At 42.3% G+C, this 27,648-nt stretch overlaps 1 protein-coding gene across 1 annotated transcript; it reads right to left on the reverse strand.

Moving 5' to 3' along the window:
• Positions 1-29: 29 nt before the first annotated feature.
• On the reverse strand, positions 30-26,776 carry zcchc7 (zinc finger, CCHC domain containing 7). The gene is made up of 9 exons (XM_088373738.1): positions 26,636-26,776; positions 24,445-25,012; positions 24,162-24,351; positions 10,528-10,580; positions 10,185-10,436; positions 8,331-8,366; positions 1,755-1,847; positions 1,440-1,557; positions 30-1,173 (listed from the first exon to the last, which is right to left on the reverse strand). The coding sequence occupies exons 2-9, from the start codon at positions 24,943-24,945 to the stop codon at positions 614-616; spliced, it is 1,803 nt and encodes a 600-aa protein (XP_088229864.1). The 5' UTR covers positions 24,946-25,012; positions 26,636-26,776; the 3' UTR covers positions 30-613.
• Between the last annotated feature and the right edge of the window lie 872 nt (positions 26,777-27,648).

The following is a 27,648-nucleotide window of genomic DNA, read 5'->3' on the forward strand; positions in this document are numbered from 1 at the left end:
TTTCTACAGTAAAAACAATAAAAATGTAATGCCAATAAGCAACATTTTATGTTTAATGGAGAAACATTTAATTGAAACAGGATGAAGAGAACAAAAGAATAAAATTATAACTTTGTCCACACAAAAAGACTAGCAGCCAGGGTCCGACGGCAAGCGTGTGTGGATGGTCATGCTCGGGCCTGCCAGACCATTACTGGCCCTGATTTAAAACTATACTTAACTAAATTTAAAATGTTTATACTGTATATAGGCCAACCTGTGAATGAAATAGTGATGCACATTGAGCCTGTGGCCATAAACGCAATGTGTCAGTGAAAGCCCTCATTACTAATCATCTAATGTACACAGTTGGGGGTAAAAAGAACACAGATGATTGGTCAATTTACATGGGCAAAAGCCAAAATGTTGAATATTAGAAAGGTATAAGAGCAAGAACTTGTTGATTCTGTCTCATTTTTAATGACATCTTATACTGGTGGCTCGGTCGAGGCAGCATCAGTGAACTTTGGGTGGCCTGACACAGTCACGTGGGCCCGGTTAATGTCGGACCCTGTTTCGGACCCTGTTAGCAGCCCTGACAAACATTCAAACACAGACTTATACTCACACAGGTTCATACACGTTGCTTTCGCTTGGGTTTCCTTTGAGGTATGCTAAACAGATTCTCATCTGTTGGATACATCTCTGTGTCCATTTTTTTCCGGGAATTATTTCTCTTTCTACGTTTGTCTTTTCTTGACTTGCCAGGTGTTGTCTCAAAACGACCATCATCCCTGAACTCAACTGATGAAGCTTGGTTGTATTTCTTCTTCTTCTTCTTCGGTTTTTCCCCCCTGGCTCCCCCTCTGGAGAAAGGCAACCTTTCATCTATTATGAGTTTGGGTGGTGCGGGGCGTTCTTTGGGCACCGGTCTCTTGGGTTTCCACTGTTTGGCTGCATTCCCTTGTTGTCTTTCCTTGTTAAACCCCCTTTTTGGAAATACCTCAGCCTCAGAGTCATTTCTGTCGTGAAAAAAATTATGTCTGGGGCTGGATTTGTGCTTCCAAACAGTCCTGTCAAATTTATTGTCAAAGAGGTGGCCATTGTTTGCATGGCTGATTTTTTGTTTCTTCCTCTTTGGTCCAGGAGTCGAAGAGTGGGAGTTGTCGGATACAAGGCCTTTTTTCTTCAGTTCTGGGGGTGATAGCAGTTTTACCAAAACATTTATTAGTGGTTACACAAGACATATGATATTTTGTGAGCTTATCAAGCTAAATAAGTGGGATGCAATTATATTAATGTAATATAATTCTAGTTTTGGGTCATATTAGCTCAGCTATAAGCATGTATGCTTGTATTGATCAAGTTGAGAGCAAGAATCAGATGAAATTGCCTTTAAGTTTGTGATTTTTACATGACTACTTCAATTGCCTAATGTATTCCTTTCCAATCAAACCAACCTTCAGCCTTGTACTTCATCCTCTTTTGTCTGTGTTTGATATCTGTCATGGTGTCATAATAGTTGATGAAAGGCGTGGCAACGTATATCCACCTGAACATCCTCTGCTGGTTGCACCCCTGAGGTACACACAAAAAAGAGCCTCACTTGTCATGTGAGTTTCATAAAGGTTTCTTTATAAAAAAAATCCGTCAGTCAGGTAGACGTAAGATAACATGCTTGGCTACAGATGCACGCTTATAGCGAGGGCGGTCAAATTGAAATATCTGTCAGCCGTCAAAAAAGCATACATATGAAACTATTATATATTACTCACATGGCCAAAGTGTCCTATTTTGGAACAGTTGTAGCAGTAGGCGGGCTTTCGGCCATTGTCCTGCTCTTGCTGCGTTGGAGGGCCCGTCTTGGTCTAAGCACAGGACACAATTGAAAGAAATTCTTGACAAGAAGATTTAACATTCAAAATGGCTAGTTGTGTTTGTATATAAGCCTTCTAGATACAATGTGCTTTAATCTTTTGCTTCTCTCCCATCATTCATTCCCATGCTATTGATAGCGGCCTCTGTGGTGAATATGGACGCCGATATAAACCGCTGATTACAGCGGCTATAGGTAGACGACTGTAATGACCCCTGCATGATAAGTGTGTGTGTGTGTCACGGGGTCCCGTCCCCGATGGGCAAGGGCTCTGAAAGCTTTGCATGCTCCAGTAAGCACAGCAAATATACACTGATAAAGAGCAAGAGCAGAGACACAGCACAGTGTATTTACTGTTGATGTCTGTCACACACACACACTCGCACGCACACGCACACACATGTGCAGACACACACATGTGCATGCACGCACGCACGTGCACGCACGCACACACACACACTTCTAAAGATGCCCCCTCATCCCCAGATCACAATTCGAAACCCGCCATTCTTAAACATTGCTTAGCTAGCCTTAGCATTAGCAGCTTCCTCCCAGCTTCCCTCCCTCCCTCTCCCTCCCTTTAACGCTTGAGTAGTTTTGCGCTAGAAAGGATGAATGCTATTAGAGCGTCGCGTCATTATCGGGTCAGACCGGCCGGACCCATCTCCATCACAAAGGCCAGGAGATCACAGACCCATTGCACACTCACCCACGCACACACATCGAACATACGTACACACACACCAGAAATCTCAGTTCTCGTCATCTCGGCCCCACGACTTCCACCCGCCCTACCCCTCGCCCTATTCAGAATTCATGTAAATTGGCTGAAGGTCTTCCTGTATCGCTGCAACTCTGACCTTGAGCTTGTGTTATCTCAACTTGCTAGGATCCAGCACATAGACACCCCCCAATCAGGGAGATCTAACTTGCTGACGGCAATTGGTTTTGTGATTCTTTCTTTCTTCCAATTTCAGCTTTGACTGGTGACGGGCTAATGAAATAAATTACTCAGAAGTTTCCAAACCTATATAACACTCAACAGAGCACAGACCTGGAGATTGGTTTGCCGTTAATGCATTTCAGAAATTTAGGAATTCTTTGCAAATAAAATGCTAAGTATGGTTTTCCTCTGCAAACGTAAAGGAGACAAAGACTTTTGGTATGTAAAATTCCACATGTGCACAGACAGTGTCAAAATGAACCTGCTTGTTACATTGTGTAGACCTTTGTGTAGAGCACCACACCAAAGTTGGGGTATGGCATTGGGGTAATTTTGGGAAAAAAAAAAAGACCCCATCTCTTGTTTGAACTCTTTAGTTCATCCTCTATGAAACCCATAAATGACAAGTGGCGTCAACTACCAGATCGACTTTCCTCAATATCTCTCCGCACGAATGCGCAGATTGAGTCTAAGTGCAATGGCAGCAAGAACAATGTGATCCACTTCCTGCTGAGATGACATGAGGACTTTCTGGAGCAGCGATACTTGAGCCCGTCAGTAAAAAGAAGAGAAAGAACACAGTTTAGGCTGGGCGTGGATAGAAGGTAGAACCAGAGGCTCCTAAAGGCTTGGCTGTGTCGACATACCCAGCCAGCCAACCGTGGCCTCTCGTGCACGCACACACAAGAGCGTTTTCTCTGTGGCGCGGGCACACACGCACACACAAAACTGTTTTCCCACAGTTGTCTGGACACTACAACACTCTGTCCTTTTAAGCCCCACTCTCCTCAGGTCCTTGCTTGGCTGCTGGTGGCAAAGCCGTGATAATCCTTCGGCCAACACAAAGCTTAGGCTGTTACACACGACAATCGAAGGGAAAAAACACACACACACTCACACACGCAAGCTTGTGTGTGCGTAAGGGGGGCGGGAACAAGCTGGCTGGGGGCAGCAGGACCGTTTTGCATATGGTATTGCAGCATTTGGGAGAGGTTTGCATATGTTACTGGTCCAACAAGAGACCAAAGCCGCAAGCTTTATCATAGCGAACAGCTTCAGAACACGAGATTGCTGGGTTCGTACCAAAACAGACAGCTCATCGTGAGTGAGTGAGTGAGTGAGTGAGTGAGTGAGTGAGTGAGTAGCTGTTATGAACACTAAATAAATGCTCATAACAACAAATACAGCTGTTTGATTAAAAATATATATTTTTGTTGATGAAAATGAATGATTGAATCTCCTCTAGCCTGTTCAGCAGGTGAAACCTTCTTTCTACATCTCTGCCAATCAACTTCACACCTTTAGCTCCACGCGCACAAAATCGAAACCTTCCAGCTAAGTGGAAAGACACAAAGACCTGCAAAGTCTGCTAGACCTCTGATAACGGCACCTTTCCACACGCGTGTGCGCGTGCACTGCTATGTACATTGAAGCAGTGCATGCAAAAACACTTGTTAAAACAAAACAAGGGAGTGTTAGTTATAGACATAACCACACCCTCAACTAATTTCTCACTTGCGGGAGATGTATTAAACATATTGACTTGGGAGATGGTTAAAACTCAATGAAAGCATCCAGAGATTACGGCAACAATCAATAAGTGAGAGAAGTTCATCCTGCGTATTGGAATGCAGTTCTAAATTTGACCACTGGTTAGCGCTCTAACACTGCGCAGCTTCAGAGCGCTCATGGGAGGCAGAAAATAATGCATTTCGTTTCGTTACAATTGTCTGAGTTGTTTGGTTGTTGTAAAAACAACAAATGTTAAAAAGTCAATACCACTATTTATTGAGTTAATTTCATGTGGCGTTTATAACCTCAAACGCAAACCTAAAGGACTACAAATGAAATGATATTGTATTTTCCATCAGCGCTTTTTCTTTAAATTCGGTCAAATGTTTTTGGAAATGGAAGGAAGCCAGAGTGCCCACGGTCCAGGCAGGCACAAGATAATCATGCAAAACTCCCATACCGTCTGTCATGCCACTCAGACAGTATTTTTATACAGAGTACCAATAGGAAGGGGGGGGGGGGGGGGGGGAAGTACTACCATCATGCCAAAATCAGAATATGAGAGGTTAGTAGGCCTAAGTGTCATAAAATAAAAAGTAATATAATTGCACAGTAGGCTACTACAACATTATGTATAATTCAAAAACAGCAATATTTTTTTTAATTTGAAAATAAACATCGCATCTTATTATATACACTGATACAATTAAGACGTATTACACCAAAGTTTAAATTAATGTCTAAATAGGCGTTAAAAACAATTATTTTTCAGAAAAAAAAATACACAAACACATTGTCAAATTCTACTGAACTGTAATTTATAAAAGACATTCCAAAAGAAATGGGAAAAGGGGCGGCTGTACTTATTTTAAAAAAATACGCACAGGTACTGTATTGCCTTTTATGGTCTGACAGCAGCCACATGGGGGCGCCCCAATCATATCATCACGGAAATAGGCGACTGGCAGAAGAATAGGAAGTAAAGTGACTGTGGCTCATGTGTATTTATGCATGATTTTTACATGTATTAAAGCTGCCCTAGCCTTCTACCTGCACTCGATCTTTTTCCATCTTTCCCACTCATCTTGTCTTCTACCTAGCCCAAGTCACGGTTTCATTTTCTTTTCAGAAAACACCTAAAATTGAACCAAATATAGGTGATATTCTTTTTTTATTCATTTCATTTCAGGAGTAGAATTCAACGATCTTGGCAGCAGTGGCCAATATCTTAGAAAGATGTTAGAAGCAAAAAATATATATATATCTTTGCAAAGTATGACAGGCTTAGGCCATTAATTTAAAGTAACAATACTTTAGAATTACAGTTAAGTTGTATCAAAGTTTTAAGTATGCACAATATATTTGCACTTAATCTTTAAGAATATTTTTTCTTAAATATTTAGGTACAATTTTATTTAATTTTCATGTTCAATACATTCATAACAGAATCCTTTCAGTATTCTTTTCAGCTCTTGTGTTCATGCAAGTGTACCAAATATTATGATCGGTGAACATATATGAAGATAAGCTCAACTGGCACCCAGACAAAGGATCTATGGGAAAGACCAATTTTTACATTCTTAACTAAAGTCTTCCATAACCCGTATGAGCATCAACAAAACTGTTTAGGGTGCATTCTTACTTCAACTGCTTCTGAAAATATTTTAGTGTGTGTGAATATCTCAGAAAATGTTCTCAGTAAGCACCCTAGGGCATTGTGGTCAACCCAGTGTGGTTTGGAGGAGTTTGTTAGTTGAGGGCCAGGTGCACACAGACAACACACATACTCAGGGATATAAACGGACCTCACGCGTGTGCACGTGCACTCACACACACATATGCACGCACCACGTGCACGCACACGTACACACACAGGAAGGAGTAGTAGCAGGGAGGTCTGACAGAATGCCTTTTCACACCTGGCTGAGCCCAGCGGAAGGTGACAGAGTCACATCTCCCAAAGCGCGGGCACACACACACCTTCTCACATTGGGGAGTTCAGGGTCATAAGCGGCATCATGAATAAAATGAGGCTGTCTTAAACAGAAGGAGGCCCCGTGCTCGTGTGTATGCATGCAGAGTGTGAGCGTGGTGGCCAAGTGCGAGTGATTTGGTTTGTTTATGCAGACCCCGGCGAAGCCCCATGCCACTTTGGATGTGTAACGACCTTCTGTTCCCTGTGCTTAAATGGCTTAAATACTTCAATTAGACCTGGGTCATAATCCACCACCCGTTAAAACATGCCACCGCACAAACATGAACGGGTCGCATCATCTTGTGAGGTGACGGTTCCTTCCCTCTAATTTGAGCAAAAGACGTCCCACGCTAACACGCTAATATGAACATTCAACTCAAACTCCTGTCTTTTCAAGCCGGCGTCTCCCCGGGAACTTTGCTGTCCCGCTCCCTTCTTGGCACTAACGATGCTGCCTTTTCACGAGACAGCCCCTGCTAATTAATCTCCACTGAGGAGAGTGACAGACCTCCCCGAGCACGCACACACATGCGCGGAGTGCACAGCGAGATGTATGCAAATACACACTCTTCTTGCCTCGTTCTCACTCGTTTGTCCCGTGTGGCGTTGGCAGCGCATTTCATGCTTTATCACATCTTTTAATTGACAAACAAGCTGCTCTTTTCTCTTAGGCTGAGGTCTATATCACACCCTCGCAGCCTACACACACTCAGCTGAGAAAAGTAGTTCTCTTTTCACCTATCTGAACAACACGCCTGCACGTAAGCAAATGTGGCTTCCTGTTGGCATTGCTACTTTATCACACATTTATATGACAAAATGGCGAGCGCACACACACATATAATGTACATAAACGCACCTAGAAAGGTGAAATCTCAAGGTAAATTTCTCTAAGTACATTCCGTTTCCTCAAATAGCTTCGCCACGGTCCAATTAATCTCTAGGTCTGTCCTCCAATTGAATTAAATGTAGATGCCACACCTCAAATAACAATAAAAAATAATAATACGTGGTGCCACTAGGTGGCTGTAATGGCTTTTATTATGACTACTAACTGAAGAGGAGATAAGGCATCTGTAAAGCTGAAGCTAAGGAACATTGCATTTCAGGACAAAAAAACAAAGACTTAAAAAGTATTACTGATCAAATAAAATACAGTGGATATAGAAAGTCTACACACCCCTTTCAAATGACAGGTTTTGGTGGTATAAAACAATGAGACCAAATCAAAACCTTTCCCAGTATAAGTGTGACCTGCAATAGGTACTATTAAATTCAAAAAAGTTTGAGAAGAGAGGTAACAATAAAAGACTGAGATAATGTGGTTGCATAAGTGTGCACACCCTATTACAACTGGGCACTATGTTCAGAATTCACCAACCACGTTCTATTTTATATTAAATGGAGTCAGTGTACTCCTGTCACCATTTTAAGTGCATCTGATACATCCCCAATAGTAGGCTTTTAATGACATTGTTTTTTTAAAATTATATTCAATTGACTTCAATTAATTATGATTTAGGTACTGTATGTAATATGTAACATGTTATAAAATAGCCTAAAATGTTGATCATTGTTTTCCAAACTAAGAGCAAATTCTTCATTTTGATTCAACACAAAGACAATCAGTCTGTGTTCATGGAGAACTACAGAAATTGGATGACATTTAGTGGTGAGAAACTTAAATTCTGAGCAATCAATTTTGAAGTAAAATGATATTCAAACGATTCATTGATGATCAAAAAGTATTGATTCATTTGATAATTCATTAGTTGATTAATCTGCTCCACAGCATGGTGCTGTCAACACCATGCTTGACTTTAGCTATGGTCTTCTTTTGCTGAAAATCAGTGGTGTTTTCACCCAACATATATTTTGAAATGATGACCAAAAAGTTCAAACACAGATTCACTGGACCATGACATGTGGAAGATTTCAACTGTGTTTTTGCAACAAAAAAAAAATTACAACAAGGAAGTGATAGCACCGTCTTATCTAGCTCAGTATGGACAGTTGTGTGTTTTGTTAAAATGTATGACACTCACCGTGATGTGGTACTGTCTCCAGATCTCTGGACATGCCTGCAGGGGAGGGGGACAAGAAAGGTAGAGTTACAATGTGTTGATTAAATGCACAAAGAAAAAAAAAAAAGCAGTTTTAAAACTCGATTTTAATGTAATCTGAACACAAAAACTTTTGTGTTCCTCAGCAACATCTCTGCCACCAATATAGTGAGTGAATCTCTCTAGTCGGCCTTGTCTTGTCGCTCTGTCGTGGTGTGGTTAAAGCATTATCTCCGGGGCTTTGGCACGCTGTTCCCATTGCATTCCGACATCCTCTCTCAAATGCCGCCACTTCCCACTGGGAAATTGAAAATGCCGCAGTTGCCGCCGGCAATAAGGTTTATCTACTTACACTCCTGGTGAGTAGAAGCTACTGTGAGGAAAGATATATTTACCAGCCATGACATTAGAACCACTTGCACATTAAGAGATGCTATACAAGATTTACAAAAAAAAAAAAAAATGCCACTTCCAATATAATAGAGTCCAGTCATACAACAATCAAACTAAAACCATAAAGAATTAATTGCGCAATACCAGGGACAAACCAAAGTGAGAATGAGCTAATTAAAATTGGTCAAATTGTGGCCTCATGTATTAAAGCAGCCGGAAAAAGGGGGGGGGGGGGGGCCTCTTTACTTAGATATGAACACAAATATAAAATAAATTTCAACAGCTGTGGCGTTCTCCATCTCGTCAAGCGTTCTTTTAACCCCTCGATACCTCCCCGTACAAACACACACACACACACACACACACACACACACACACACACACACACACACACACACACATCGTTTCTTCCTCCCTCCAGACCGCCAGGGTGGCGTGTTGTTGTCGAGGGCGACAGGCGAGGCGAGCGACACACTTGCGCTCCGTCAACCGTCTGTCTTTAATGAGAGACACAGAAAGGCCCAAGGGACAGAGACCTGACTCTCGCTTCTCCACGCACACACCTTCAACAATAACACAAGCGTGCACGCTCACAGACGCACACGCACGTATGGAGTCCAAGAAATAGCGTTTTCCCACCCAAGAAAACTAATTACAATTCCCACCAAACTTTCACACACAGTAAATGGAAAATCTAGTGTAGTGGGTGAGAAAACCGTTCTGAACGAGAGGGAAAGAGGTGGGTGCGGGGTGTAGCCCGTGCGCTGGTCTCCCTCTGGTGTTCACCTGGTTACTCATCCATCACGCGGGGCACAGTACATGACTGACTGACGGAGTGCAAAAAAGAAAGTGAGGCACACGGAGACGTGCGCGGGCTGGTTACATGCGCGCGGGGTTTTCCAGCAGCTCTCTGGCCGCCATAGTGCCGGTGGGCACGGTAATGGATGTTGCGGTGGGATAATTGTCATTGATGCTCATTAGATTCACCCTTCAGTGTGAGCAAACACCCGCACACAAAACAGCCCGTATATGCAGCATGGCAGGGACATAACTAAGCTGTAATTACTCAAGTGTATCAATTAATGTGAACAGCAGCGTGTGCTGACCCCCTTTGAGTCATTATTACTCTGGGAATAAGCGCGAGGACACTTGCCAACAGACACAGTGAAAAGTGAATGTCTGTTTATGCTGTTTATTTGGATTCAGGCTACAATGTAAAGTCAAGTGCAAAAAAACAATTTAAACTTTAATTGTATTTGTTTTTAATACACTTGTATATATGGTTCATATGCGCCTGTGTTCGCAATAAAAGACGGCCAACATAGGCTAAAAAATAAAAATAACCCTTGCAGATGGTGATGGAGTGCTAACGGCAAACGATTTTAGTCCAGTTATTATTTCTTACTAATTAATTGTCGAAAATCTCTTTGGATCTGTACTCACATCATGGAAGTGGCCCGTCATGCCGCAGCGATGGCACTGTTTGAGATAGTAATACTTCTCATTGCAGGAATTGGACACGTGACCTGGAAGGCCGCAGTTGTTGCAGTGCTTGTTGGGACACTCACTGGACATGTGGTAGGGATTGCCACAAAGAAAGCACACAGGCAACTTTTGGCTTTTGACATTCTTTGGCGTGTAATATCTGTTGGCAACACGTCTAAAGGCTGTTTTACTTTTGTTGAAGATTTGAGCCTGAAACAAAAACAGTAAATACATCGTCAACTTACAATTATAAATAAGTACTGGGATTATTGTCATACAACCATTCGTTGTCCCCTTGTACCTCCCTGTCCTTGTCCGAAACCTTCCAGGTGGCATCGTTGTTTTCTTCAAAATCTGGCAAAACAGAAAATATTGTTTTTGAAACAGGGAATTTTAGAATGAACCATGCAGTCAGAAAAAAGGGGCAGTGAAGAAACAAAACTTGTTCAACAGAGCATTTGAGCAAAAATATAATCACATTTAATGGCTACCAACTTGCCCGATCCCACACCTCAGCAGTTTATAACAGATAAACATAAGACAGCACAAATTGTCTTAAGCCAATTTTAAAGACATTTTGAAATGATTATCCTGGTCTTACAATTTTTTTTTATATCCGCTGAAATGGATGTCTGACATCCACTGTATCAATTTGATCGCATTCTGTCAACATTTTGTCCCAGCACTCATAAACAGAGGACTCACAAGTGATAGAAAAACATGAAGACCTTAAGAGCCCGAGGCGCGAGCTTAGTTTCCCAAAAGAGTAGGATCCGCACACACGGGTGCACACCAAAACTGACACCGGCAGCGCGGCACATCTGTACGAGAGACACTAACAGCGCCTCCGGGGAGATCAGCGTATTCTCTTAAGAGGCACAAAACGCTAACTGACATCAAGAAATTGTTACAGAAACACACACAGACACATGTTCTTGGCATTAATTATGAGCTGGTGGCAATGACCCGCCACGGGCTCGCATGCTTTTGCACACGCATGCAGACACAGCCGTGCATTCATCTCGCCGATTAGCTGCTTGACAGTTTTTAGCCTTTGGACAAACACGCAGCCTTGAGCCAAAATCAAATATTACACTCTTCTTCTCTCCCTCTTGGTTTTTCTCACTCGCTGTATCCAAGCCCTTATCGCTATTCAGCTCAGCCCCGCTTCTTTGCTTTGACTCCCTGGCCTCGTTTTCTGCCTGAGTCCCGATGTGCGCCGGCATAGGGGGAGTTATCAGCTCTCATCCCCCCGTCAAACAAATTAAAATGGTTGTTGTTTGGATGGCACCTCTTTCTACCGTGACATTCCCATCACAAACAAAATCCAACTCACTGACTCAAGTAAAAGTAGTGCTTAAACTAAACATGACGGTAATGTATCCCGCCGGACATCTTCCAGATTTGAGTGCCCTTGCTGTACTCCAGTGACTTCCAAATAGTGTGCATTACATGTAATCAGGTGTGCTATGTGAAATGATCCGATTTAATTGCTTAAAATTAATTTATTTAATACAGATTATGTATATTTGGTCAACTTTTTATGTTGGTGACGTATTGCGACAGGTAATTAATTTTTCATCCATCACGTGTGTCATAGGTTTTAGTGGAATTTTTGTTGGGTGTGCACCCTGAAATTTTTTTGTTTGATTGCTGACAAATGAGATCCTCCAAATTGCTGTTCGGTTTATTATTCATACAAAGAAGCTCTAAACAGACGATAAATAAGAACATGTAGGACTTTTTTTTTCTCCTTTTAAAGAAGAAGTTGACTGTAAAATTTCTTGACAATAATATGGTGTACGAGGCCGCACTAGTCTAAATATGGTTAATATTGTGTTTGTTGAAGAATAACAATCAATCACAGCTAAGCTTGCAAATGTCGCAGATGAAACTCGTGGAAAAAAAGTGAGCCATGATTGGTTGTTATCTGAGCCCTGAGCAACAGTGATGTCATTTTCAGCCGACAGCCAGTGGCCAAATGGCCGCCCCCCGAGATGGAATAAAAAACAGGTCAAGTTTGTTGCTTAATTCATATTCCACAATCGCAATAATAATCAGAACGCTATGTTAAGACTAGCGCGGGAACACAGAACATATTTTAATTCACTTCCCTTTAAGACACTGCAAAGGTGTAATTGCAAGGAGGAAAACTAACAATACTAAATTAATCTATTATAGCTGCAATTTAACTAGCTTTGTCTAATAACTGAATGGGTCCAGAAACGGTTGGTCCAATCACATTTAGGTGGGTGCGTTTCCTTTGGGTTTTTACACCTATCGATTGAGTCCGTACCATCTGCGTGTGTGGTAACGTGCATCTCACTGAACGTTATTCCAGTCTACTTAGTTCTGGTTAGTTTAGCACAGAGAAATGTACTAGGAAGCTCTGAAGCGCTCGCCTACTGAGAACAGGTTGTGGGGCCTCAGTGGGATGTGCGCATGCAGAGCTGGCTTTAAACAATCGCTATTGAGTCAATGAGTAGTCTGAATGAAGGTAGAGGTTAAAGGTGTGTGCATGTATGAAGAGGTGGCTCTGATGTGGGTGTGCATGTGTGTGTGTTGGTAACTCAACGAAAGTCCTTCCAAAAGCGTCTCCCAGGGGGACTCCACAAATAAAGAGCAGGAAGCTTTCCCTTAATCTAAGGGCCCCCCATCTCAGCAACACACACCCACATGGATAAAGGGTGAAGCTCTTTGTCACGGCCGAGGAATCAAACACATGCATGGAGAGGGGGGGTAGTGGGAAGAGAGGATTGGGGGGAAAGGTGTGTGTGGGGGGTGGTCTTTGCACGGAGGGAAAAATATGCTAATAAACCCTGAGGATCCGTTCAAAAAAACAGAATGATTTGACCTGCTGCCTACATGCTAACTCAACACATGAAAGAGCTGAAGAGGCAGATGGCGTTGGTTTCACTGCGCCGCCATGTTGGCTGCATCTGAGAAACCCTTTCAGCCAAACTGGACATCGGAACGGATTTTCCGGGCTAAGAAGTAATCTCTAATAAAGTGCAAACGATTTCCAAATGATTATTTCAGGGTGTGAGGTGTGTTAACTTGGGAGTCCACCATCAAGGATGGTGGTAAGCATGCTGAAGCCTAGCCTGAGGAGGTCCAACTAATAAAATGTCTCTCGCCACAATAGAAATGCTTGGGAAGAAATGTTGGCAAGAAATTGTCAGGCCCAACAAAGTTAAAACTGCGAGACTAACTATACTACTCCAACTAGTCTTGATGTCCTGGGGCGCGATGCTGCCTCTCACAGGTCAGTCCTTGTATTACCTCAGCTAACCTTTGATCATCTAACTTCCGGTTTGAGAGATGAGACTCCCATTAACTTAAGCATGCGATGTGATGGTGAGCAGTAAAAAACATGCATGTGCTGAAGATTTTAGTAGAAAATCATTCTAGAACGCTCATGTGAAGAAAATCTAAAGTGCCCCATTACAATTTGTAAGGACAACTCTCCCATGATCCCATCAGCGTGCTGTCAAGGGAGGTTCAAAACAATGGCGTGCAAGAGGGGGACACACAAGAACAGAGGGAGGGAAGATCAGGAAAAAGAAGGCGACAGATGCTACCTGTCCCTCTCTTAGGTACTCTGATTACTCAGAGATGGAGAGGGGAGGGAGGAGGCTGTGTGAGTCTGTGTGCGTGTGCTGTCGCTGACAACAGAACGGAAGTCTATGTGTGGCTAATGAACCATGAACTCCCGGCTCTCTTGGGGTGACGTGCGCACACACACACTCAAACACACGATCGGGACCATCCTCGTGGGAAGTGGCCCCGACACAGTGGTTTAAAGCTGATAACCAAAGAAGGAGACAAGTGATGTCAAGATCCATATCCATCCTTCAATATGGTCTCAATTAATAAGCAATCGCAACTATTACCACTAACAAACTGAAGTTCTGACCTAAAAACACGAAAGCCTTGCCTTGAAGAGTTTGGATTTTTTTTCCCATCCCGACACTTAAACAGGAAACCCAAACCAGCCTGTTCATTGTACCACACTGTCGACTGGGCCCATTAACACACCCAGCAAAGCACGCACACACACACACACACACACACACACACACACACACACACACACACACACACACACACACACACACACGACGCTGGAATGAAAGAGAGGCCCCCTCAAACAGAGGTTATGTTTGATACTGAAGCGACAGGGCTGGATTAGCAACACTATACATGACAATGGCGAGGGCTGGGAGGAGTGTGGAGGCTGTCTGTGTGTGCGTGAAAAGTGCTTCCTTTGTGACATCACCCTTGCTCCGTCCGCCGCACTGCCCAGTGCGAGGTTAAACAAGACGAGAGGTTGGCCAACGTACACGGCTTTCATCAGTTCTTCTTGTGAGTCTGAAAAGTCTAGCCAAGGATGTAAAAATACAATAGCAACAAGTGAGCCGTGAGAAAGTACATGAAGATGGAAATGCATGGGCATGGCAATGATCAGAAGATGAGCGGTTCAACGGAATACTGACCAAATGAAGAAAAAATATTTCAAATAAAAAACAAGAAGTGCCTGGTGGGGGTTACCATCGCAGTTAATCCAAATAGCACCAACATTCTCTTTGACAAAAACAGTGCTGTGCAGTCATGATGGTGCAACCGTCAAGCTCTGATATTCTCCTCCAATCAATGTCACGGCCAACAATGCAGGAAATCTTGACGTACAATAAACTTTAAATGAGAAAAAGGGAACAACAATACACAAAAAAAAGGTGCCAGTTTTGTATTGGTCAATTAGTACGTTTATGAAGGCAACGGTTGGACTCTTGGACAGATTTCAATTATTTTCCTGTTGGAAAACTGAATTTCCGCCCTGGGATCAATAAAGTATCCGTCCATCCATCCATCCATCTATCTATGGGGATTTATTTGTCTATTTCAAAATTTGAGGTTGGCTAGATTCCACAACAGACTGTGTTCAACCTTAGAAGTCCTACCCTAGAAGCAGATGCCATTACGCTGGTAGAGTTTCGTACTAACCCATCTGATTATCCAGCTCAGCCCGCCCTTTCCTCCTGCTCATGACATGCTGACTGTTCACCCCCTGCCGGTCCATGCCACCCCCCACACCCCCAACCCTTGCCCACTTACACACCACGTTGGCAGCCATGGCAGGGCAGGTGGCCAAGCTGTCAGTCAAAGCACCGTGGCCACGTGGCAGCACCATAGACACCAATTACCACACAGCAGGGGCGAGGTCTGGCAACCGCATGGCAACCGCATGGCCCAATCAGGGAGCTCATCAATGGGGACCAGAGGAGGCCAAGAAAAGTGAGCTGGCATATTGGTGTGTGTGTGCTGCACAAGTGTGTGTGTGTGTGCAGCAGGACTAAGTTATCGAAAAGCAGCTTGCGTGTCCAAAACCAGGTAGGCATTGTGCCCTTTTAATATCCGTTAGCTGCCTGCAACATGAATTTTCCATTCAAAGCGCGATATTTATCTCCATCTATTGGCTGATACTGACCACACACATGACAGCTTTTCACCAATCAAGAATGAGCACTTAAAAAAAAAGAAAGAAAAAAGACAGAGCACTCTAATAAGCATGTTAAGCATAAGACAAAATAATAGCTTTGGATTAGTTTTTTTCAATTTTATATATGCTAAGTGTATAAAGACTCGGCTCCATTAAGAAAGTAGAAGAAATTAAAATGCTGATCAATGAGACCATTTCCAACACAAACAAATGAAAAAGGGTGGGTCATTTTATAATAGTGCATATGTGAATGCAAGTGAGGATACCTTTCAATTTCAATTGAGGCTTTTACCACTTAGTAGAAAACTAAATTATATATCGCTGACGACAGGTTTAAAAAGCTAGTACCGTCACGTTAATGGAGCCAAGTGTTTCTTTAAGCCCGACTTTTCAAAGCAAAGAGGCCATAAGGTCAGATTTACCGTACATGCGTGCATATCTACCACCGAGACATACACTGTATTTGTGTCAAGTAGAAAATAGATTATTCCAGGCCTTCCTTGTTCTTTCGCAGCAGAGAACAGAAATACTACGGCACACAAAGTCTGTAAGGGGTAAATGGATTTTAATATAACCAGTGAGTTGCAACCTCAATTTCATTTTGATGAATTTCCTCCTGCGGGAGTGTGCCAGGCAGAGGGCGAGAGGGTGGAAAAGAACGCGAGCGAGTGTGGGAAGTGGGAGTAATGGGGGGCTAGAAGGCAGAGAGAATTTTCATGATTGTTATTTTTGTTATCATCCAGAGCGAGAAGGGGTGCGGGGGTGGGAGATAAACTGTGGTGGTTAATCAGAGGCATTTTGTGAAGCGCTCCATTATGGGGGCCAGTAGGGGATGTCATGGGTTTATTTTCCAAGGATCTTTGGCCCCGGTAATTAAGCTCCATTCACTGGGCCCTGTTCCCCAAATTAAAAAAAATGTCATTAAGTGGAATTTACCATAATGCCTTTTTATCTGCTGGCAGTAAAGTGTGAGAGTGTGGGTTTGTGTGTGTGTTGTGGGTCGAGGAGTAGGAAGGGGTCTACGGAAGAACCAATAACAGTCGCACACAAATACGGATTGTACACAAGCAGACACACATTCAGCGGTGGTGCAAATTGAAAAAGTGAAATAATCCTGGACAGCACCGTCTATTTGCATGAGCAAACAACACGCAGACACGCACACACAAGGACACGCCAAACCCAAATCCACAGCCTCTGGGATAATGAAATAATGGCGCTTTAAAGTTTTCATTTACAGGGAACACACATACGCGCACACGCATGCACCAGGAAGTCCGGTGAGATAGCCTTTGATGGAGAGAGAATGATTGAAGGAGCAGAAAGCTGCGTCTCTGAAGGCTTTCTAAAACAATACAATTATTAGTCTTTAATTAGAACGGCCCCTCCGAAGAGACGGGGGACAGCAAAACAATAGAGGATTAAAAGGCGGGCTGCTAATACAGCCCTTTATTGCTTTATTCAAATACAGCACATGAATGCATCCAGCTGTTCTTTTCCACAAGCAACTTTTTGCTTTTTATGGGTTGTGTCATGCAAACATCAATGCCACTGTATCATCACTCGAATAGTAGTGGGGCTTAAGACTTAGAATAAACGAAGATGGTCCATTTCATTTGCATTCGGCCCGGCCATGTCGCTCGGTGTACCGTTCTACGCATGCAACTTCGGGTGAACGGTTTAGGTAAGGAGGGGAGCAGGGGATAGTGTGCAAAAGGTAAATGGTAAGTTTATAGGGGCAAGATGGACAGCGTTTCTTTGAAACATTATTCCGTCTGTGATTATATTATCTGAATCCTTAAAATGTGTAACAATTCCACTCACAGTCAAATGGTTCAACTGAGAACAAAATAAATAAATGATTGACAGCTAAAAAGCTACGGTGAATAAAGCGACCAAAATGGTTTTTTTGAAAGCGATACATCAATTAACTGACAAAATGATCAATAATCGTAGGTTGCTGTTGTAATCAAAGCAAAACAATCAAACATCAACACAAATGGACAGTACAATACAACGAGAAAAAACAGGCTTGAGGCATCTATCCATCCATTTTCTGAACCGTTCATCTTCACTAGAGTCAGTCTAAGTTCCAATACGATTGCTATTGATCAGTCTGCGCTAAAGGGACAAAAATTCAGTCACCTGACAAATATTGTCCAGCCACAAAATCTCGGGATAAAAATGCGGTTATTTGTTCACGCCTGGGAGTTAACAGTGACCACACAAGAACAGTGCTGGACATCATTGCCGGACGGTGGGCAAGAATGGCAGGGGTAAAGTTAGTTTTTTTTTTAAATTTAATCCAAGATGCTACACCAAAAAGTGTGAAAAGCCCTGCATAATGTACATGTACACACCAGTGTCACATTTAACACCGATCAAGTGTGTATGTGTGTGCTTGTCTGACAGCCAGTTCAGAAATATCAATGACTGAACTCCCCAACGAGCAGGTAACTATCTCCTCGGCTCTGATTTTATCCACTATAATTAATTTTCCCCCTCGCTTTGACTTCGGCTTTATCGGTCGCTTGGCGCCACAATCTCGGCATTTCATTTAACCGTAATCCCTGGGATAAAGGGGCAGTCTTGGTGTTTTAATACACTGGCGTGTGCATGTAGGGAAAAAAGTGCACGAGCAAAGACTCAAAATTGACAGACGCTACAATGCTAATATACAAAATATGTCAGACTATCAAGGCATTACGGAGTGAAATGTGCCCAGTGTGGGAAAGCTTGTCCTCAGAGCAGTGCATGTCTTCAAATAATTAAAGACCCAAAACACACATATTCATAAAATAAAAAAAAAAAAAGATTTTCATGTTTGTTTGAATTTATTATTCCAGATACTGCTTTTTGTCATTTTCAAGGTTTACCAACCATTCTGCACAATAAAAGCAGAACATCCTCTTCATGAGTTTTACTAAAGACATCTCGAGCTGGCATCAACAAGCATTAACAACGTGGCCAATACCAAAGTAAACAACAGCTGAGAAACAAGTAGCGCACTCTCAAACGTGCGGCCAAGACGGATGTGGAAATGTTGCACGGCAATTAAAGCGAGTGACGGTTAAACCAGACCGGGCCCAGCTGGTCTGTGCCTGACTAGGCTCTTAATTAAGAGACACCAGGAGAAGTCTTGGAATGGCCAACGTGCATCAAGCTAGGAGCCTCTGGAGAGGACATTGCAACACAGGTACACCAGCGGGATCTTGTAATAAATAAATACATAAATAAATGAATACATAAATAAATAGAGTAATCATATGCGCATGTGTGTATGCATAGGTGTGAACTTCTGATCACAAAAATCACCCCCCCCCCCCCTTTGCTGGTGGTCACAGAAATTTGGGTAGACGAAGAAAATCGCGTTAAGGGATCCATGACCGCTTTTGCTCACCGCCCGCCCAGCCCAGCCCTCAACTTCCTGTTCCTCATTTGAAACAAGCATTAATATTAATACATAAACCTCTAAAGCCCCTTGGCTTTAATGCCACAACCCCGCCCCTAAAATATAACACCACCAAGGGCTACTAGTTAATAAAGCCCTCTTGACGACGACCCCTGCCGGCCCGGCAATCCAAGACGCGCAAGAAGGGGGAAGTTCGCCGGCCAAAATGAAAGTAGAGAAATTAATACAGTCTCTTGGGATGCCCCTCGCTGCGAACGTGCCACTGAACGGCCCCTCCCTACTCCACACAATAATTATATTTCCTATCAAGTGATTGCTTAATTAGGATGATTATTATTGGTTAATTGTAATTGACATTTTCACTTCTAATCAAGGTGAGCCGAAAAGGTCCAAAAATATTCTGCATCAAGTGGTCCACACATTGTAAACAAAAATGCACTAATACGATTAAAAGATTTTTAAAATATTTATATTTTGAAATATTTACAAAATGTATGTTTCGACTTTGTACATCTAAATCTAAAGTAAAATGTTTTAAAGTAATTATTATAACAATTTTGGTTAGTACTTACAATGTGTGATTAAGGCGTTATGGTTTTTCTCTTATATTGAATTTAAAGTTTCTAAATGGGTGTTTGTTCATGTGAGTGTATTACTCATTCGCTGCAGGGCATAATGTCCACAGAGTATTTGCTTTAAATAGATCTCGGTGGGATATTCTGGCAAAGTAAAAGGTCACAAAGCATGCATAAAAAGTAAACTATAATTTGGATACACAACTTATTACGGCTTCCTCCGGGCTACAGTAATAGCAACTAGAGACACCATCTGCCCCCCCCCAATAAAAAAGATAAGAAAAAATAATTTAAAAAAAAAAAACAACACATATCACTTTAACATGTGTAACTGTCACTATAATAATGTCACCTTTGTGACTGCATTAGGAAGTAATGACAGTGAAAGTTAGCGAGAATCGACGAGGGCACGCTTATTGGGCTCACCTCGAGAACACCAACTGACATCACTTTTACAACGGCGTTCATTTTCAAATATACAAATCCATGTACCGAATAAGCCATTTCTTAATAACTACAAACCACCATATAACTGACAACACACATTTGAAGAAGTTTCAACACAGCTGTGCTGCACTTTGGAATATTTTCATCTATACGAAGAGTCTGCTCTTTATAGTGAAGAACAAAAAAGCCGCATTGATACAAATGAGCACCTGCAACCGCAGCCGCAGATGTTTCCGGTTATTTTGACGTTCCAAATAAACAAAAAGGGACATTTTCGTACATTTGACAAACATTGCTTTGAAACGGGATGACTTCCTACGCCATCTAGCTATCAATTAATAGCACCAATAAATTCAATAACAAATAATACTGAGAATCATATACAGATTAAAAAATGTGAAGAGATGAGGACTACAAACAAGGGAAAAAAAACAATAAATATAAAGACCATTCTGCACAAATGCATGAAATATAGTTGTTTAATTCGCTCACAGCTTTAATTATAGTATTATTAGTAAATCATTGAAATGTGAAGGAAAAAAAAAAAAATCTAATGTGACTCGGGTGTGCGCCACAATAAAATAATTTTGATTGAAAATTTTCAGGCGAGTCCATATTTGTAATTTTGCTTGCCCTGGCAGCAGGGCTTCACACATGGAACCCTACGAACCGAAACCAGCCTCAGACTGGGGATGAACCAGCTTCGAAACAAGAGCCAACTCCATTTGCGCAATGCATCAACTAAAAAGTACCTATGCATAAGAAATTGTCTGAATTGTCCTTCACACAGCAAGCAAAAACTTCCCTCATTTATATCATACAATGCACCTTGGGTCCCTACAAAGAATGAATACAGACCGAAAAATACATTTAAAACACATTTCAAAACCTCAATTATTGTACAATCAATGGGAAGAAAAAGGCAAGAATTTTTGTAAGTGCACGCATAAGAATGAAAAATAGCGCAAGTGAAACATCTGCTCAGTATTTGTGAAAGGAAGAAAGCCATTTAATTGTAATTTGAATCATTACAATTTTTAATATAGAAGATAAGAGCAATTTCTAATTATATTAACAAACAAAATTTGATTTTCAAAATTACATTCCTGTAGCCAAGCGCAACAATGAAAAAAAAAAAATCTATTTTATTTAAAAATGACTTGCACATAAGTGTTGCCATTCAAATATATGCATTTGCTCATATATGGTTGATACAGTATTCTCATTTGCATGTGCTCTGTAAAAACTGAATAATTTAAAAAAAAAAAAAAAAATCAAACGGTGGCACAGCATTTTCATAGTGTGTGTGCGTGCATGCGCGTGTGTGCATGCGTGTCTGTTCAAACACACTGTGTGGTAGTGTGGGTGTGGCGTTACACCTCGTGTGGCACTGGGCAGCCAAGATAAGCACTGATCCTATCCATGCCTCCCTTCTGCAGTGCATGCCCGCCCACCCACACACCCACCACACACACACACACACACACACACACGTCTTCACACTGCCAGTTACATGTGACTGTAATCTCATTTTAGAATACGAATGTCCCCAAAAAAAAAAAAAAAAATCACAAACATTCAGAACTCCAGAAAACCCATTGTGTCTGTATTTGCACTGCTGCCTGGCACGCCGGTTTCGAACCCAGAAAGTTCCAAAGCTACAACAGGCCCATGTTAAGGCATCAGACAGCAGATTGTGGCAAAAGAACAAATTCAAACGCATCCCTGAAGCCCTGGCTCGTGTCAAAGATGACACACGGGAGAGATAAGTATGGAAAACACCCTAAAAACATAAAAATATGCCTCTTTCCTTTCAATTCACCACAAGCGCGCACTCACTCTCACACAAAAAGCCTCGTACAAAATTGGTGAGCACTTACCACAACTGGAGGGGCAAAAGGAAACAAGAGAGTGTGACCACTGACGGAGAGTTAACCACTTATTCAAAGTTTAGCTTCAGCCCACTCCCCTCCTTTGCCCAAGATTCATTCAGGGCACGCACACCTCTTAGGGTACAAGCCGGATTTTGGGGAGGTCCGGTTTTGTTCCCCCTGGTTGCTTTTGGATGCAGATTGGCCATGCTCTTCCCATTTTTACTCACTTTTACTCAAGGTTGGAGGGAGAGGCTAAGTTAAGCAAATGTCATTTGAAAGCCATGCTGGGAAGAGGTTAAGGCATACAAATACTATTCGGCACACTGTGCATACCTGTTACACGCAAAAGGACAAAATACGAGCACAATAATTGCTTTCAGAAACCTACACATAAATCCAAAGTCAGTAGCATCACTAAAACTACCTCGCATCTAATACACAGCCTGCGCCATTTGCATAGATGAACTCCACGAACCATCACGCAGGCTCACCGGCGGACCTAGCTTGAATGGCGTGCCCAGCAAGTCATATTTTCCTGGCGGATATGTAAGAATAGCTCATAAATCAATCTTGCAAAGCTTCACGTGAATTCAATTTTTGGATGGCCACACATAGGGACTCAGCAAAAGTAACAATGGTGGCTGCAGAAGAAGCAATTTGATCAAAACTTCAGCATTTCTTCATTAAAACAAAAAGCAAAGAGAAAAGTGTCTCTCACAACACTTACAGGCTACCTTGGGGGACTTCAGCTCAAGGATTAACACAATAATAAGCTGATTATAAAAAGGGCTCAATGTTTTGCAAATATTTAGCTACCCAAAGAAATTACATTGGGGGAACATTAGCCTCCTGGATCCTCAATTTAATTTCATGATTAATACAGCATATAATGGCAAAAGGAGCAATTCTTCTGTGACAAATGCATCAGCTCAAGACAAATGAGGCTCGTCCATGAAATTTCTTCACTTTCATTCCATTTTGGATGGCAAAAAGCACCACACCCTATTTCGCTCACTTTTGAGACCCCTTTCAGGGCACACATGAACCCCCATGTGCAGACATGAGGTCAAGCTCCAAAGATCACAGAGAAGACCCAGACGACACAGTGAGGAAGCCAGCCAAGAGGAGGGGAGACCGGACCTCTAAAATCCTCCTTCCCCCCCCCCAAAAAAAGCAGGCCCAAAGTCTCAGCTACAGGCGCCCCCCTTTACAACGCCTGTGTGCGGAAGTCAGGGAGCACTCTTGCAGAAACATCAGCCCAGGGAAATTCAAATGAGGAAGAAGCGGTGCAAGAGACAGAGGGAGGGAGAATGGGGGGAGACAGAGAGGGAGGACAATAGTAAGGAAATTGGATAAAAGAATGAGATGGGGGCGCCGTAGGTAGGAAGAGGGGGGGGGGGGGATTCGGCGGGGTCGGCTTGGAGCGGTTGCTGAGGCTGCAGGTTAAGATAATGTGAAGATCTGAAGAGATTTGCGCCAAACATTTTTATTCATTTTTTGATTACTCCCACCTCTCCCGACCCCCCCCCCCTTACCTTCTCCTTTGATGCTCTTGTCTCTCCGTTTGTTTGTTTTTGGCATTAGTGGTACGAGTGTGCGCGAGTGTGTGTGAGCGTGTCCCATGCATGCTGATGAGAGGTAGAATATTTTAGAAAGACAAATAAATTCGCACGAGCCCGCCACGTACATATCAATACATGATGCACAGCAACATATTAAGATGCATCAAAGAGGAGAGCAGCTGACCAGGACAGCACAGCGGATGCAAAGCGTGTACAAATTTGCAGTCAAAGATGCTACAAAAACAAATCCAAGTCTCCTTTTTAACTGCCTGCAAAAGGCAACATTTTTTCGTGTCACTGTTCTGCATAAAAGCAGACATAGACTGGAGACGACCAAGTTGAGCTGGCAATTTCCCACCTTTAAAGGCAGTGTCAAAGCTATACCAGAGGCAGGATGACAGTTATGGTGTCATATGTGTAATTAGACTAAAATTTTGCCCACTCTTTGTCATTAGAGCTTTAGAGTTGTCCTATTTTCTGAATGAGCTGGACCGCCTATGACCACAATAGAATACAATGAGTCTAAGAAACAACTCAGCCATAATAACTATGAACATAAACACACCTGTATTGTTGCCAGTAGAACCTTCCAAGTTGAGTTCAATGGAATGGTCTCCATGCTGGTTGCCTTGCCCCAGGATCATCCAGTTTTCCACAACATAGGAATCAGTGTTGGATGAAGGCGAAGATTCTGAACCAGATTCTGGGCTGCTGGAATCCAAAGGCACTGGATCATTCACCTTTTTATGGTGTGTCTAGAGAAATAAAAAAAAGAGGATTGAATCGTCCTTTTGTATATTCAGCGCTATTAAATCTTATATGAGCCACTTGACGGCGAGTTAATGTACCTTTTTGACCAAGGTGGATGTCAGCGTTCGGCGTACACGGCCTCCCTTCAATGCGCAAACTCCTTTGTCGTCGTCATCATCATCAGTGGAGTAACTTTCAGATATGGTTATAACGTCAGAACTTGAGTCAATGACAATAACCTCCTCAAATTTTGGCAATGGTCTTTGAACTTTAGGGACATTTTTTCCCTTCTTCTTTTTGACCTGCTTCTCAAACTTGTTGCATTGCTGCTGCAGTTTGACAGGACTGGATGATGGTGGTCTGGTTTCGGTTTTAACTTCTACATTAACGGCCGTCTCTGTAGTCTTGTCAGCCGCATCAATCTTTAGGCTAGGCTCGTCCTCTCCATCTTCCAACTCCAGGGTGTTGGAAGAGTAGTGGAGCTGACTGTAGAGGTGGAACTCCAGCTCACTGATGGCCTCTGACGCCTCAGATTCAGCCCCATCTCCCCTGTAGAGATCATCCTCCAACACCTGCCGGTCCTGGTAGCTGCAGTACATCGCCACAAGGCAACACCTCTACACAGGCGCTCAGATGCACACATGCACGCTGCCCAGGCCACTTGTACTATAAAGAAAAAAAACAAGCACAAGCAAGAAAGGTGTCATAGTTATTATTTCACACTATGAAAAAAAAATGAGCACCAGCTAGAAATGTGTCATAGTTGTTTTTTAAAACCATTTTTGATTCACAAGCATTTACTACACTTGCATGTGAGTTAGAGTTATGTCACGTCCTTTGTGACATGCTGCACATGTGTGTTTTGCTTTCGATATTAAAATGAAATGTTTTGCGGTTTTAAACAATGCAGTGTTTAGATTATTCTTTTTATACTTCCATTTCTCATTTTCAATGGAGAACAAATATTGAAATCCAAAATGATTATGTTCAACCTTTGGGAGTAGATTTGTGCAAAACTTAATGGGACAGCTAAATGACAAGAAACAGTTCAACATGTAACCTACAACAGAGTTCCTAAAAGTTCATCCATCCACTTTTCCCCAGTCAAAACTGGACATTTTTAGTTGCCCTGGTCTAAAACTATTATCTTCAGCGCTTAGGAACAAGAGTTCAGAAGCTGACATCAATTACAGGACAAACTTTGGTCTTGGTTCTGAAATCCATGTGGGCTTGTTAACCAAGCTGAGGAGAACACGGTCCAGTTCCACTCTTCCCTCTTGTTTTAACTTGTTTTGGAGGTTTTCTAATCATAGCTCCCGAGCAAAGAAACACATCCTGTCAATTGATGGACAAGAACAAATCTGCCGGCCTAGGATAATAATTATGTTAGAAGTTAATTTGCACAATCTCTCTTGCGTGCACACGAAACGACAGTGGACTGAGAAATGGTACTGGCCCATTGCCCTGTCTAGTCCAGCGTGTCTGCACCATGATGGCTGGAGATGATTGGCCTCTCAAAATGACCACCGGCAGCAGAAACGCCACGCTAGGTTGTCACAAGCCGCCCACGGGGATTAAAAGGACAGAAAAGAAGAATCTCAGCCAATCTCCGCAAAACCGTCTGCTCTGTACAAAAGTTGAGCGGATCATAGAAACTGTAATCTGGTCAAAACTAGTACAACAACTGTAAAATTAAAATAAAAGCATTCAATAAAGCAGAAGCAATTAAAATGATGTTAGGACTGAAATCCGATCACGAGAATGGCAAAATAATAATACTTAATCCCTGGTAAACTTGCCTGCATATGAAGTTAACATGTTGACGTGTTGCAGCATCACTTATTGTACAACAACGTATGTATGTGATTATTCGCAGATGGTATACAAACATCCATCCTTGAAAATGCTCACCATCAGCAAATACTAAAAGATTCGCACTCTTTAAAACGTGCATGGCAGCAGCCTCAGTTAGCAAAATGCTAACTAGCTGTCAGACGCATTGTAGCGTATGTTGACTCGCTAATACAGCCATTTCAAGTAAAACGGAACTCACACAAAAGCGGGTTTCCATCTTGCTGATAAACAAATTAAATTTACTGGACTTTAATTGAAAAAAACATTGACCGGTCTGGGAATCAAGCGTTCTTAAAGTTGTGCCCACGTGCTCGAAACAGCGTAGCAGGATGTAAACAACAAGCATATCGGTCACGAAAAAGTATCAATGGCTGCGGGTGTGTCCACATCATGATGACGTAGTTTGATCTACACATTACACTTCCACAACCTTACCTTACTGTCCCAAATTGACGCGTTTGTGCTCACATATACAATAAAATCTCCACTTCAGCGAAACTGGGACACGCACATGGACTTCCGGGTTGATTCGCCGGAAAAGAGGTTGGCCAACCAGAATACGTTTCACTGCCGGGCCAACACTCGAGAGTACCGGCAGTTTTGCAAGGAAGCCAAATAAACTGCAATCTATACCTGGCATTACTCTGTAATAAATTAATATAATTTGAATTGTTATAATCATTGTTAGTTGTGCATATTTGAACGTTTGCTTGTGTGTGTGTGTGTGTGTGTGTGGGGGGGGGGGTTACTCAATCTCGCTCCTGTTTTGGGTGTTTTTCTTTCACTTTACGTTTGTACGTCAAATTACAGAGAAAATGAAACACTGACATTTTACCCAAGTTTGCGAGTTTAATTTCTGTGCTTTTCTGTCCCCATTAAAAATGTCAAAGTACGTTGCAGCTAAATAACACTGCTGATAACAGTAATGCAATATAAAAAGTTATATCAACTTCCAGCGGAATATATTTGTTCTCATATTATTATGCAGCGTTTGATTATAGAAACATCCCCATTCAAACTGATGTTGTCATGTTCTGCTTTTGCAACAGTCAAAACCCAGCCCAATTTCATCTTCCTCCAAATATGAAATGTCACAATGTGCACAAGACCCTCGCTGTGTGCAGCCATGTCTGAGCAACAGCTCTGAATCCTCCAGCCGGCGCTGTTATTGCACGTTGATTGGAATGGGAATCTATATGTAAATGTACTTCAACAGACGACCTATCGCCATCAGTCATATTCATAACAAGGTGAATGCAGAAAAATTACACCACCCTGACTTTCATGACAGTGCTGCATTAGCATCCTCCACCTCCTCTCTTTTATATCAAGAGAATAATTGCAAAGTCTGTGTCTCCAACTATGGGAATCACTTTCATAATAGTAGTGAAGAATGGTAGCATAATAAGGATTCAGGGAGTGAATGCCATCTGATTCTTAAGGTGTCT

Source organism: Syngnathus floridae, chromosome 4 (genome assembly GCF_059516105.1).
Source record: "Syngnathus floridae isolate MCC-2025c chromosome 4, RoL_Sflo_1.0, whole genome shotgun sequence".
In the NCBI taxonomy this organism is placed as follows: Eukaryota; Metazoa; Chordata; class Actinopteri; order Syngnathiformes; family Syngnathidae; genus Syngnathus; species Syngnathus floridae.

Coding starts and splice junctions, on each gene's coding strand:
- zcchc7 (XM_088373738.1), bottom strand. CDS start 24,945: ATGTACTGCAGCTACCAGGACCGGCAGGTGTTGGAGGATGATCTCTAC. Junction 10,581..24,161: donor TTCTACTGGCAACAATACAG/GTGTGTTTATGT, acceptor CTGTTTTGCCAG/ATTTTGAAGAAAACAACGAT. Junction 1,558..1,754: donor AAATAGGACACTTTGGCCAT/GTGAGTAATATA, acceptor TGTGTACCTCAG/GGGTGCAACCAGCAGAGGAT.